The sequence below is a fragment of the Eumetopias jubatus genome, unplaced genomic scaffold (assembly GCF_037043125.1).
Source record: "Eumetopias jubatus isolate StellerSeaLion01/CBP00866 unplaced genomic scaffold, mEumJub1_p1.0 scaffold_5, whole genome shotgun sequence".
In the NCBI taxonomy this organism is placed as follows: domain Eukaryota; kingdom Metazoa; phylum Chordata; class Mammalia; order Carnivora; family Otariidae; genus Eumetopias; species Eumetopias jubatus.
Window position 1 is genome coordinate 75174742 of NW_028274811.1, and position 14642 is coordinate 75189383.

The 14642-nt window shown below is 39.9% G+C and overlaps 1 protein-coding gene across 1 annotated transcript in view; it reads right to left on the reverse strand.

The window, feature by feature from the left end:
- Positions 1 to 1075: 1075 nt before the first annotated feature.
- LIX1 (limb and CNS expressed 1) overlaps positions 1076 to 14642 on the reverse strand; it is a 49668-nt gene continuing 36101 nt past the window's right edge. Inside the window, exons 4-6 of the mRNA XM_028092039.2 lie at positions 12482 to 12577; positions 3633 to 3710; positions 1076 to 1843 (exon numbers count right to left, since the gene is read on the reverse strand). Of these exons, the coding sequence (XP_027947840.1) occupies positions 1556 to 1843; positions 3633 to 3710; positions 12482 to 12577 (462 nt within the window). The 3' untranslated portion in view covers positions 1076 to 1555. The remainder of the gene's footprint in view (positions 1844 to 3632; positions 3711 to 12481; positions 12578 to 14642) is intronic.

Below are 14642 nucleotides of genomic sequence, written 5' to 3' on the forward strand. Positions count from 1 at the left end.
TAGGTGACATTTAGCCTCATTATGGGTAGGAATATGACATTTGTTAAAATAATATTTTAAAATTAAGTTTATCTAATATTAAATAGTATTACCTTCCCACATTAGAGTAGGGCAGATATGAAGCTAAATTCTCCCCTGGTGTGAGAAATATATGAAATTAATTTTTTATTATCAAGGCTACTTCCAAAATACATGATCAATATACGTAGTTTTCACAGACACTTAAGGAGTGACAATTACATCTGTACATATTTAGATATGAAGTTAAACTATCATGGTTCTGTGAATTTTCATGTAAATATAGTGGTTTTAGCCTTCAGGAAACTTAGTTTGCATTTGCTTAAACATGAAGGAAAAGAAACCTTGTTTAACATTGAAAAAACTGTGTTCTTTATTTTGAAATTTTGGACTAACTGCAAGATAATCCTTTTCATGTTATAAATATGGAAATTCGTACAAATGTTTAAAATTGATACCACTGCCATTCTTAAACTTGAGTGACCAGAAACTATTGAAAAATTGGTCTGTATTTGCTTTGGTTTTCTAGTCAAGCCATTTTCAAAGAGAGGTGCCTAATTAAAACCTAAAAATGACACTACATTTGAGCTACACTCATGGCTCATATTCTTGAACAACAAAAAGACAGCTAAAGACTCCTCTCTAATGCATGAGAAACTAATCAAACACAAGCACTGTTAAAAGCTAATGATTTTTCAAAATGCTTTAACCTTTAGAATGCCAGTAATTATCTCCATTATGAGATATATGACTGTGGTGGCAAAAATAAAAACAAATCAATTCAAGTAATCTATTTGAAAATTATAAATGAACATGACTGACTCCAGGACCCATAAAAATTAGATATTAATTCTTCTTGAGGAATACAAGTGAAGGTACTACTCTAGGTGACATCCCCATATGGAAGAGTGTAGATTTTAGAAAATGATTATTACTGGCATTTTAAGGCAAATTAATTTTATCAAGTTATTTTCTTACTATTATCACTTTGATAGTAGGATGTCCAGATAAAATCCCCACTGCAATTTTGGATTACACCTAGTAGAGTAGAAGTACCTCTTAGCTTATAAAGCTTAGGAAGAAACTCTGACCCATGGTATTTTTTTATATCATTTATTTAACCCCAAGTATTTTTAAAAAATGCTATCATGCTTTCACCAGTCTTGGATGATGTTCTTTTGGGGGAGTGCTACACTGGCCCATTGTTTAAAACAACACATATAATCTAGCAAGGCACATGTCAACAGGGCTTTAAGTTGAAGCCAAACCTGGAAAATATTTTTCCAACAATCTTGTCTCCATCCTTTCAGTAAGAGGTGGAACTCCTGAAAGCATGATGGGAAAACTGCATCGAGTGGAATGTTGGGTCCTATAAAGGTCCTACTACTCTCAGATTCTGTGAATGGAATGGATGGGAAAAATTAGTACAGCCTTCAGGTAGTAGCTGTAGGTGCTAAAGCCTCTGATGACCTCCTTCACTGAACTTCCTATAGAGTCTGGCCTCTGCTAACCTCGGGGGAGCCGGGACCTGGCCTTGCTAGTGGTAGCCACAGAGAGCCGTTAGGCTCAGCTGATCATCACTGGGTGAGGAGGTGTCAGGATCACTGTAGATCTGAGTCAGGGCTAAACTCAGGATTTCTTTCTTTTCTTTGTAAAACCGCAGTTCTTGTCCCGCTTTCCTGGCTTCCTCCAACTCCCTCAGGGCCATCCGTAGCTCTTGAGAGAGGATTCCTGGTGACTCCTTCTCCTTCATGATCCAGTCCAGGGCCATGTGACTGCGCATCTTTTCATCTAGGGAATACTGGGAATAGTAGGAGATGACTTCCTGGGAGCCAAGAGACAAAGTCCAGAGTGTCAGTGAAGAGCAACAAAGGCACCTGTGTTCATGGCCTTCCAACACCTCACTTCCTTTGTCTCTGACACCCCCCCACATCCACATCCATAGAGGTTTTGCCAACAACTGAACCTCTCTGATGTTCACAGATGGAAGCCAAATGTCAAGATATACTTCTTAAAGCAAATGAAGGACTAAGCTGGTCGGGCAAAGCAGGGTCACTTTAGGTTGTGTCAAAACACTACCACGAAGAATGACTCAATAATGTTCACAAACAGTACTCTGACCTTGCTAGAAAATGTCTTCCTTTGAAAATGCATCCCTTTATGCATGAATATTACTGCCTTATTGATTCCTTGAACTCTTCTGCCCAGCATTATCTCCTTCAGCAAGGTTGAGAGACAGAAACAATTATATGGAAGGATTGGGGCAGAATTGGGTTTGGTCACACCCATTGCAGAGAGCAGGAGGCTTAGAAACCAGGAGAGTCAACTTCCTGGTTGTTAGCATAAGGAAGTTAGATGGCAGTCCAAATGGCTCACAGAAACTACAGAAAGAACTTTAAGAATGTACTGTGGATTGTAGGCAATATCATTATTGATATCATAATGGTACCTTTATGTACATCATCTCTTCTGTAACTAATTTGAAATTAATCACTGTCAATTCTCATGTGAAAAATTTGCCAATACCTTGTAACATCATGTACAGGTTTGAAGGACACACTTTAAGAAGATCTTGTAGAGTGGATGCATTGCTTATTTTTATTTTCAAGAACATATGGTATTTATTTATGACCTTAACAAATTAAAAACAACCATGGAAAACTGTTTATAACCAACCCAGTGAATTTCAAAGGCCTTTTATAAAATCAAAGGAAAAGAAAAAAATAGCCATAGCCATTGTCAACTACTCATTTCTTTTCCATCTTTGACATTTTGAAAGCCAGACTTTCTAACCAAAGAACAACTAAAAACTCCTGGGCTGCAGTACATGGAATACTCTTATACCCACCCACATCTAGCTGACTGGTAGAGGCTTTATTCCTCATACAAATTCTTGTTAGCAAATTCTCAAAAACAAATGGCCACCTTTCAAAGTCTACTGGTGCAAAAAGGAAGGATGACTCTTGGAGGATAGAAGGTGAAAACTGTTAAAGACACAGGAGGGAATTTGCTTTTGCTATTAAAAAAAGGGGGGAATGGTGCTTCTCATAGGTAACAAAGAAATAGTGAGACCTCATTTCTGAGAAGTAAAGAGGAAACTTCCAACCCCCAAAATTGAGGTGATTGAATACCAGCTTGCCCAAATTTATAATCATTTCTGTTATCCTTTGGGGACTTTTGGTGGGGGTGACAAAAATCCTCCTGCTACACCCAACTTTACCACTCTTCAGTGAGGAGGTTCAGAAGCAGTGCATTCTCAAATTTCTTTCTGCACTGGAGAGTAGAAAAGGGCACAAAATCTAAGGCAGGGCAGGTGCATAGGGAGATTCAGCATTTGACTTAGAAACCAAGTCTGTTTTAATGATCCCTCCATTTTGGCATTTAGTACAGGACCTAATCAGTCCTATGTGCAGGCAATGTTCTCCTTAGTGTGCATATTTGATCCATCCCTGATTCAAGTGGACTGTTATATTTTTTCATATATCCTCTGCTCTTAATAGATATAGTACCAGATTTAAACAGAGAAAAATCCAAATAAAGGAAATCTAGGAGGATGACAAGCCATCTGTTCAGTTCATATGACACAAACCCATCATTGACTGGAAAAATCTCACCTGTCGGGAACACTTTGTTTCACGTAGGGCTTTTAGGTTTCCATTCCAGTGCAATAGTTGGAAAATGGTCATCAGCTCCTACAAAACCCAAACATCTGTCATTACTCTCAGAGCAGAAGTGTGAAAGAAAGTGTGAAAGCTGCGTAGGGCATAACTCTGATCCCCAACTATCTCAGGGAAATAGACTATAAAATACCATCAGAATACTTTGAGACTTTTCAAACACTAGAGTCCCCAAGCTTCTGGAGCATTCTTCCTTCCCTCCTCTGTTATATACATATTTGCACAATTAAATGACTAAGTAGTTGACAAATATCTTTCAACACTAAAAGTACATATGCTTGGGGTGCCTGGGTGGCTCATTTGGTTAAGTGTCGGACTCTTAATTTTGGCTCAGGGCTTGATCTCAGGGTTGTGAGATTGAACCCTTCAGGCTTGCACTGGGCATGGAGCCTGCTTAAGATTCTCTCTCTTCCTTCTTTTCCTCTAACTACCCCCCTCCAAAAATAAATAAATAAATAAATAAAAAGTAAAATAATACCAATACATATGCTCTAACAATTCTACACCCAAGAGGTTATCTAAAAATATCAGCACATCTCAGAATAATGTATAGGTAAAGTTATTCATTGTACTGTTTTTTTTTTTTTAATTGCCTGAGGCTGGAAATATATTAAATGCTTATTTTTATTTTTTAAGGATTTATTTATTTATTTAAATAGAAAATCCTCCACTGTAATCCTCTTCAACACAGTGTGTCACTGAGAACAAGATACAGAAAAGGAAAAATAGTAATAATCTACTCTGCTTTTCAACCTGGCTCTTCTTGGGTCCAGAATTATAAATGTTTAAGTGATGTACTGACAGGTATTGACTGATGTACCTTATGTCTTAGCTGACATTGATTTGCTATAAATGAGCGTCAAAGGGCTCAGCAACAGCGAAGATTCTGATTTTTGTTGCTTTTGCTGTAGGTTCCATGCCATTCCAGGATAAGTGGGCAGTTTTGACCGGCTGGGGAAAACTGCCTTTGGCGAAGGGAGAACCTCTGCTTTTAGTTTACAGAATGGTGCAATTTTCTGATTGTAGGGTAGAAAATAAATTTACTATTTTCCCATCTGATTCCAGTTCCTGCATCTAATTAGATGGGGTCGGCTTGAGGTAGACATTGTCAAAAATATTTTTTAGGGGCACCTGGGTGGCTCAGTTGGTTAAGCATCTGCCTCCAACTCAGATCTTGATCCCAGAGTCCTGGGATCGAGCCCCGCATCAGGCTCCCTGCTCAACTGGGAGTCTGCTTCTCCCCCCTGCTCATGCTCTCTCTCTCTCTCAAATAAATAAATAAAATCTTAAATTTTTTTTTTTTTTTTTAAGATTTATGCATTAGAGAGTGTGTGTGAGTGGGAGGAGGGGCAGAGGGAGAGAATCTTCAAGCTGACTCCCCAGGGAGCATGGAGCCCAATGTAAGTCTCCATCTCACCTCCCATGAGATCATGAACTGGGCCAAAAACTGAGTCAGATGCTTAGCTGACTGAGTCACCCAGGCACTCCTTAAATGCTCATTTTTAAAGCAATAGTTTAAAAAAAGGATGATACTGAGGAGTAGCAGAATTTGCTGCCTCCAAAATATGAGTTCAGGACATGCCACCCTAAAAACATGCCACTTTGGTATATTAATTATTTTAAGCTGTAAGCACTTGAAAAACAGCAAATGGAAGGAAAGGCTTTCTCTGAACTCCCCTTATCTGCCTAAAGACACATCTTCCCAAAGGAACCCAATTATGATAAATCCTTTCCTGAAGAATTTCATCAACTAGGGAAGATTGACCCTTATCACAGAAGAAGACATAGACTAACATACCTCCCATCTATTCTTCTAAGGGCCCACTCATTTTTCTTAAGAATCATTTACTATCTCCTAAGAGGCCTTCCCCCTTCCTCTTTCCCTATTACGAGAGTATTTGATCCTAAATTCCAAGCCACCTCAGAAGGATACTATTTTTCCCTGAGTATCTCTCATGTATACATGAGGTATATGTGTTAATAAAGTTCTGTTTTTCTCTTACTAATCTGTCTTTTATTACAGGGGTCTCAGCTAAGAACTCAGAAGCATAGAGGGAAAATTATTTTTCCTCCCCTACAATACATTCATACCACTGAATACTTTCATTCATAGAGAAGTATGAATGAGAAGGCTCTCTAGGTTCTTTTTTTTTTTTTTAAGATTTTGTTTATTTGACGGAGAGAGACACAGTGAGAGAGGGAACACAAGCAGGGGGAGTGGGAGAGGGGGAAGAAGGTTTCCCGCTGAGCAGGGAGCTCGATGTGGGGCTCGATCCCAGGACCCTAGGATCATCACCTGAGCTGAAAGTAGATGCTTAACCAACTGAGCCACCCAGGCGTCCCCCTCTAGGTTCTAATATAAAGAATCTCTATGATGTGGTGTTAAAAGAAAAGCAAAGTGCACAACACATATACTGTGTGCTAGTATTTGATTAAAAAGGAAAAGAAAATCCCTCTAAATATTTGCTTGTAAATGCCTAGGAGAGTTATGGCAAGATACAAAAGAACTGGGTAACATAGTTGTCCCTGAGGGTGGGAACAGGAATGCCTGTGGGGCAGGAGTGTGAGGGAGACCACCCACTGACATTCTTTTGTACCTTTGGAGTTTTGAATCATGTGACAATATTATATATTAAAGAAAACCATTTAAATTTTTAAAAATTTTGGCCAAAAAGTAAATACAGATAACATATAATGGACAAACTACAGGAACTGTAAAATACTCCTACGTTTATAAATTCAGTCAGGAAAATGCCTGAAAATATGGATAATCAGGTTGAATTGACATCGAAACCAATCCCTAGTTTCCACATCCAATAGTCAGGGCTGAGCATGGCATTAAGCTTCAATCAGCATCCTTTCCCTTCATGATATCAAGGGCAAGCTAAACTGTATAAACTCTGAAGACTTTATTTTCCTAATGTGATTAGAAGTGGCAGTCTTCCATTGAAGCTATCTGCATTTTTTTTTTTTCTTTTTTGGTCAGAGAAACACCTATCATGGCTTAACAGTATAAACCACATAGACACAATATAGTTAAGGAAATTAAGGAAATTTTTGGTTATGACACTAATTATGAAAACTGAACATTTAGACAGTTGTTCTACTGACCATTCAAAAAAACTGATTTTTATTGTCTTTCCCTCTGCTTGCTCAGGAAAAAGTTTAAATTATGAAAATGAGGAGACCTAAGGCATTCTGATATTTCAGACATCTTAAAATTATTAGGTAAATTTTAAAGCTATAAGATGATCAGAAGAGCAAATATCACCATTCTTATGTCTGAAATTGCCAGTAGAATGTAATGTTTTTTTTTTTTTTTTCTTCTTTTCAGTTGGGGATTTTGTCTATTTTCTACTGTACAGTAAGCACTCGAAGAGCCCATAGAGACCTCAGTAAAAGCAAAACCATGTGTTTCCATTAATTAAAATACGACACGGATACCAGGGGAATTACTCCTCCTGCCCCAAACAGAGATGCCACCATCTGCTTAGGGTCCTGAGCCCACTGCCCAGGGAAGCCGTCCCTCTCATGCCCCCTCTCTCTCCTCCACTTCTTTCTGCCCCGTCCAGATTTGCACTCTGTCACATCACTATGATAATCTGCAACAGTGAGAATGGTTAGTTCTATGGCCCAATTTTAAGTAATCTGCTTCTCACCCCTGTGCTTCTCATCAAAGTAACCCCAGTGACTGAGGAGGGTAAATCTATGCTGCCTTTCTCCCTGTACCTTTAACCTACTCAGTAAAGACTTTGTAGCCAGAAAAATGAAAAGGAACACTTTTTATGTCCTGATAGGGAACAGTCTCTGTGGTGTTATAGAATGGCCACTATTTCCAAATAAGACATTTCTTTTCGTTTAATGTTTTAAGACTCCACTTGCATTTTGCATTCGATTGTAATGTCCATTTTAAAAAATAATAAATACCACCTCCAGTCCTCCACCTTCCCCCAACCCAAGTTTATAATGGTTAAACTCGGTATAACCCAGAAAGATATACTGAGTTCTTGTGTGACTTTCAATAGTCCTCTTGGTATTGTCCTTGTACGCCTGTGGCCCAGTTAGAGGAACAGCCTATGGGGCTCTTAATTCCCTCCTCTGACAATTAGTTCCTTAGTAACATATTCTTCCTCCAATGTCTTCTAAGCTCTCATTCTTATTTATATACTAACCATTGCCCCCCTTCCAGATAAACTCCCATTCTACCCAGCAATCTTCCTAAGACTTTAGAACCCACAATTCTGCTGTGAACAAAGCCAGAAACCATTCTCATGTCCCTTGGCAACCTACATCTCTCAAAAACTTCCCCACAGAGACTTGAACTGTTTTTGACTACCCGAGAGTCATCCGTCACACCCCTTCTGGTTTGCCTAAATTTCTATTCCATCCCCAAGGAGTTTTTGCTGTAACACAACTGCCTCTTCCTTAGTGTTGTTCTTGTTCCTAAAATCCCACAGGGAAAATGACCTTCTTTCTGCCTTCGTACATTATGTCCCAATCTAGTTCTTGCCCTCCTCTGTAGAGATACTAATCTTACCATCACTATGTAACGTATATTGAAATATTCCCACATTCTTCCTGTCCCACTTCTTTATTTCCTGTCATAAGACCAAATTCACTATCCTCAGATCTTCCCGAAGCTGTATGAACCCATGAAATCCTTTTATGGCTCTCATTGATTCCATCGGAAATCCTTGCATTGTAGACTGGCAAGGAGAGGGTTGTGGACTTCAGTAAGGATTTCCTAGTTTCACCAAGATTCCTTGCTGCCTGGTTTTCACAGTTCTGTTTTCTATCTGTCAAAGCCTTATCACTTTAAAGGAAATCTGTTTGGTGAGCTATCTGTCCTGCTCCTCATTCAAGTCTTTGTGCTGTGTTATTTGTTAGGTGGCTGATGTAGAACCCCAGGGAATTTTGGTAGGCTTGACAGATAAACAAGCAGCTGGCCTATAGGTTGGGTTGGGACTAGTGGCTAGTGCTGTCACCATCCCTCCCCCACAAACATCAGGGAGGGTGAGGTGTGTGAAGCAAGATTCAAGGTGAGTCATGAAAGTTCAGGTTCTTTTATTTAAAATTCTGTCTTTAGGGGCGCCTGGGTGGCTCAATCAGTTAGGCATCTGCCTTCAGCTCAGGTCATGATCCCAGGGTCCTGGGATCGAGCCCCACGTCAGGCTCCCTGCTCAGTGGGGACCCTGCTTCTCCCTCTGCCCCTACATTCCACTTGTGCTCTGTCTCTCAAATAAATAAAATCTTTAAAAAAATTCTGTCTTTATTTAAAATTTTGATATTTTGTTGACGAATTTTTTCACATTCATTTTGAGTTTTTTAAGATAGTGCATTATAATATTGTCTTGATCACTGAGTTTTTTAACACTCCTTTAAATTTTGTGCCTGAGGTGAAGGCCTAACTCTCTTTACCCTAGTCTGGTCCCTTCTGGTGAGTCTGTCTCAGGGACAATGCTGGCCTCATGAACTTGTGATGTGTGCAGTCACACAGGACCCCAAGCTTGATTTCATGCTCCACTGACTTGAAATTCTTAATTTTTTCACAGAAGGCCCTGCATTTTCATTTTGTATGGGCCCCAAGAATTATGTGGCCAGTCCTGATCATAAAATAAATTTGAAATCAAATGGAGAAGCAAGCCCTGTGATTTCTGCAAGTTGTAGCTTTCATCCTACAGCTTTCCTGGTTCAATTTGTCATTCATTCAGTTTAAACCACCGACAGCTGGGCTCTGTCTTCACAGTGCTTCCTGGTGTTGCCTCCTATTAGGAATAATGTTTGCCCTTTCAGCTACTTCGTGGGGAGAAAATGCACTCTGCTTCTCTCTGGAACTTTGTCTGGGAGACTCTCTTGGTTCTGTGATTCATCAGAAATAAGAAAAACAAACATTGTAAATGGAGAACTTGAAAAACAGGTGGGCACCATCTCCCTACCCAAGAGAATGGATTTAAGAGGAAATCTGTTTATGGGATGAGGTTTTAAAAGGCGACCTGGAGAATTTAGCAAAGATGTAAATAAACAACTCGTCCTTGGACTGCATTAGGCTTCAGAATAAATATATTAACCAGCTTCAGTCAAAGTCCGTCTCAGATCTGGCCTTGACAAGACCCAGTGGCTAGTGCTGTCGCCATCCCTCCCCCACAAACATCAGGCAATTTTCTGTATGGCAAGGCTACTCTGCTTCCCTCCCATGAAGTAAACGTAAGCAGAAGCCTATCATGTTTCCTCTGAGTGCTGCCTCCTTGACAGCCCCCATGGAAAGCCTGCAGGCAGTCAGGAGACACCAGCCTTGTTTTTATATGGTATAGTCATCCGTAGCTAGATACAGACACACATCTATTACCCACCAGGGGTACTGAATTGCTGTGTCGGCGGCAAACAGCCCGGGTCTGTGGTCAATTCCCATTACGTGCTGAAACAAGCTGATGCATTTAACCCCGGCCACCAAGGAATGTGCTGGGACCCAGCAGGCAACCGGGAACTGGCGGAAGTAAAAGGGATGTGCTCCATGGCCCTCCTCCTGGGTTGCCAGCATCCCTACTGGGGGAGTGAGTTTGGATTTTTCCTGCCCTCACATCTTCCTCTTCCTGTGTCCTCCATCCTGCTCCCAGCCTCTTTTATGAGAATTTATGAAGCATTTCCACAGTTTGATTCAAGTTATTATTTCACATATTTAAATACGACATAGACCACACAGAAAACAAACAGCCCATTGCAAGGTAATTAAGAATTACTAAAAGGTGGTTGAGTACAGCCATTCATAGTACTTGGACAAAATTTTAAGAATTGTTTTTTAATCTTGCCTTCCCCATCTTTGGCAGACTAACTCAATTGCATTCAAAAATCATTCTTAATTTTCTGAAAATAGCTACTAAATTACATACAAGCTACTATGTACCATGGCAGGCAACATTCATTTTATAATATGAGAAGTACAATATTCTTTTGTCGGGGTCGAGAGGGGAGGAATTAAAATAAATGGGGTTCTTCCTTGGCGAAATTACTATACTAGATACTTTATAAATGTCATGTTATGTAAATTCCAAAAAAATCCTACCCAATGGGTGTTATGATTCTTATTTTACAGATGAGAAAACTGAGTCTCAGGGGGCGCCTGGGTGGCTCAGTCGGTTAAGCGGCTGCCTTCGGCTCAGATCAATACCCTGGGGTCCTGCGATCGAGCCCCACATCCGGCTCCCTGCTCAGCAGGGAGCCTGCTTCTCCCTCTCCCTCTGCCTGCCACTCTGCCTACTTGTGCTCTCTATCTATCTGTCAAATAAATAAATAAAATCTTAAAAAAAAAAGAGAGAAAACTGAGTCTCAGATAATTACATGCCCAGGCAGGAAGTGGTAGAGCAGGTTTCACACATAGTTCTGTTCAGTTTTTAAAAATTGGTCTTCTTTCCTTGTGTTATGCTCCTCCCTTTTGTTTTTTTCTGTTTGACTTTAGATCACTATGGGGGAAAAGCATGGAACCTTTATAGTTCTACTCTTTTATTCTACAGCCAAGATCCCTGAAATGTTGGCAGAGAGCTGCCTTGTTCTCATTTGAAAAGTTTAAGTTAGATAAAGTTGTCAAGGGAATCCATGCGGTAGTCTTTGGCATTTCAAGTGAAGACATCCTTCTGCAGAAGTATGTATAATAACAGTTGTCAATCTTCAGTGAGTATTCACCATATGCCAGGAACTGTTCTGGACTCTTTCAATTATTGTCCTGTTTAATGCTCACACTGGCACTGGGAGGTAGCACCAGTACTATTAGTCTCCCTAATTTACATATGATGAGGAAACAGATTTAGAGGTGAGAAGTAGAGCCAAGCTAACCTGGACCAGCCCACTTCAGTCTGGGCTCAGAATCACTGAATTCATGCATGCCTCTGTTTATTCCAGAGGGTAGGCTTTAGAGATACCTGGTCTCTTCAAACCCAAGGCAATCAACATCAAATTCAGTGAGACCTGCCACTTAAAAGAAAACTCAATGACCAAGTGAAGAGAGAGTATTTTTCTTCCAGTCAAACAAGGGACTAATGAGGGAAACCACTGATTTTTTAAAAAAATGGACAGGAGGGATGTATCCACCTGCAAAGTGGCTGTATGCCATTGCAGTCCAGAAAACAGTTTGAAAGGTAGTTGAAAGCTGGTGGCTTCAGGGCTCAGATGAAACACTGTTGTAAATACACCGTGATGAACATTTTGGTCCATAAAGTCCATCAGACTTGCAAATAATAGGTAGTGTAGTTCCTCAGCTCTATTAATATCACTTGTCAGCAATGGATGAAACAGGGTTACAGTTTGCTGAATGTTTTGATCTAGTTAACAATGGGTGGTGGCAGATCTTGTTTAATGGGAATACCAGAACTGAGGGGGGCATTGTTTAATATACATTACAGATAACTTCTTCTATGACTTCGGGTAATTAAGAACCAAATGGTCACAACCAACACTTCAAACTGTTTAATTTGACTTAAAAGGGAACTTTGTACTGAAGAGCTGGTGAAATGTTACAGGTCTTCAGGTGGTGGTGTTCCCCAGCTGTTTCTTAGACTCAAGTGTTTTACTCCGCTTTAAGAACGCAAAGACTGCCTTGTTTGCTTATTTGTTTTAGTCTCCTGAGGTATGGCTTAGACAGAGCTACCATGCTGGATTTGAAGAGAGTTAAATTAAAATGACCAAAACAAAAAAAGACTAGATTATTGGGACAGGAGATGTTAATGATAAGAGTGGCATTCTCCCGGGTTTCTGAATTGTGTACCAAAATAAACACGTAGCAAGAAGTCAGGTACCTGAAACTCCAGCATGGTCTTCCCCATGTTTGACTCCAACATGTAGTGGTAGGCTCCAATGCTGGTGCTGGGGTCATCTGCATCATCCAAAGTGCCCTTGGGAAGAAAGCAGAAAAGGAAAATATTATGGATTTTTCCTTCCCCTTCTTTTGTGGCCACGAATTAATGCTGTGGCCCTACAGTAAAACTACTATATTGAGCCTTCGGGTGTGCATTCTACAACCAAGTTTCCAGTTGATCTGGGATAAAATTCTTAATCTCACCATGACTCAGAATAAAGAGGATTTTTGTAATCAATTTGAACATTCATTCGAATGTTATCTGATTATATATTTGCTAAAAGAATAATTTTCCCAAAGTAGAAATTTCTGTATCTTCGTACAAAGTTTTTGCTGTTAGATGGTGGTAATGTTTGAGTGGTTGCCCTCTGGAAGGCTGCCTTCATCTGTCATTTGAAATTTTGAAATGCTGACATTGTTCTGATTTGTTGGTGACCAGGCAAGATTATATCATTGACAGGGAAAGAATTCTCTGGTTGTTTGGACCATTCATATTTTACTGCCCTGATTCTTTTTTTATTTTTTTTTTATTATTATGTTATGTTAATCACCATATATTACATCATTAGTTTTTGATGTAGTGTTCCATGATTCATTGTTTGCGCATAACACCCAGTGCTCCATGCAGAACGTGCCCTCTTTAATACCCATCACCAGGCTAACCGTTCCCCCCCCCCCCCACTGCCCTGATTCTTAATGGGAGCTTTTTATAATATGCTGGTGTTTGACCTGGAGACATAGATCTTGGTGTGTGTTTTTTTCACTTCCAGACTACTTAATCTTTAGGAAACAAGGTGCATGGGGTGATGAATAGAAATGAATCTGACCTTCAATTTGGTTAGGGGTAGTGGCAGTAAAAAAAAGCTAACACGAGTCCTGGACTGGCACTGGGGCCTACCCTGCAGGATCCCAGGGCCTCGGATTTCTGGGAAGGTGGGCAATGCCTTTGTGAGGCTGAACAAACAACTGCCAGCATCCGATAGCAGCCAATTTATAGCTTCTGAATGCAATAACATTAACATGCTGCCGCTGAAATATTTATGTTGGCTTTTTAAATATCCCAGAGGAAATCCATCCAGAAGCCTGCAAACCTTATATATTCTCTTTCCTTAGAAATTTCCATGAAAAAATGATAAATTACATTTACATTGAGGGCCCCTCCTTGCTCCTGAGTAAATTCCACACATATAAATCAGGCATCATTTTCCTAACTTCTCTTCCTCAAAGGCCCTTGAAATTTACAAATCACGAAAATAAAAGCTTCCTTTCATCCTGACAGCAGATACAGAACAGAGATCTCCGATGTCTCCTCCCAGGTCAGCCTCTCTCTGTCCCCTGCCCCGTCTCTTAACTCTTCTGTGGGCGACAAGAGCATGTATGAGGGGAAAAGGAACAAAAGGGTCACGCTAGTGTGACAAGGTGTCCTTCATTTTCAGCAGCTTCTCCAAAATCACAGAACCTTTATAATCAGATTAAGGTGATGAGAGAATGTAAATCTCAGATGGGGTTTACCTGTGCTAAAAGCAAAGCCAGGAGGTGGCTAATGCCCTCAGTAATGCCAAGTTTCTGCCTTTGGAGGACACACAGGGAGATACCTGCCCCAGTGGGAAACCAAGGCTTCTCCATTGTTTGTAGTTGGTAGGTATCAAGTATCAGATGTTCTAAATAATTCATGAGGCAAATTATCTACTCCTAGATTGCTGAGAAAATATTCTACCTAAATTTCTAAGACAAGAGTTTTTGCTCTTAAAGCACTTTGCATTAATTGTGTCCATTAACAGAAATTTTCTCTGAAAAAAAATTTTCAGCTCTCTGAAAGAATTAATATTAAGCATGATAATTCTAAGGGCTAACAGATATTGGGCATATGGCTTTTCCGTGCCTAAGGAGTCAGCCTTTCCTTAAAAATACAGACTGCTGGACCCCCACTCTGGTTGGGGAATTGGCACTTTTAATAAGCACTTAAGATAATTTTTATGACTTGTCAAGTTTGGGTAAAAAATGAGCTAGTTTATCTCTAGATTAAAGCAGTATTCAGTTACATGCATTCCCAGGCCCTAAAAGTATCAATACTTTTCAAACAGCAAACATTCAAATAAACA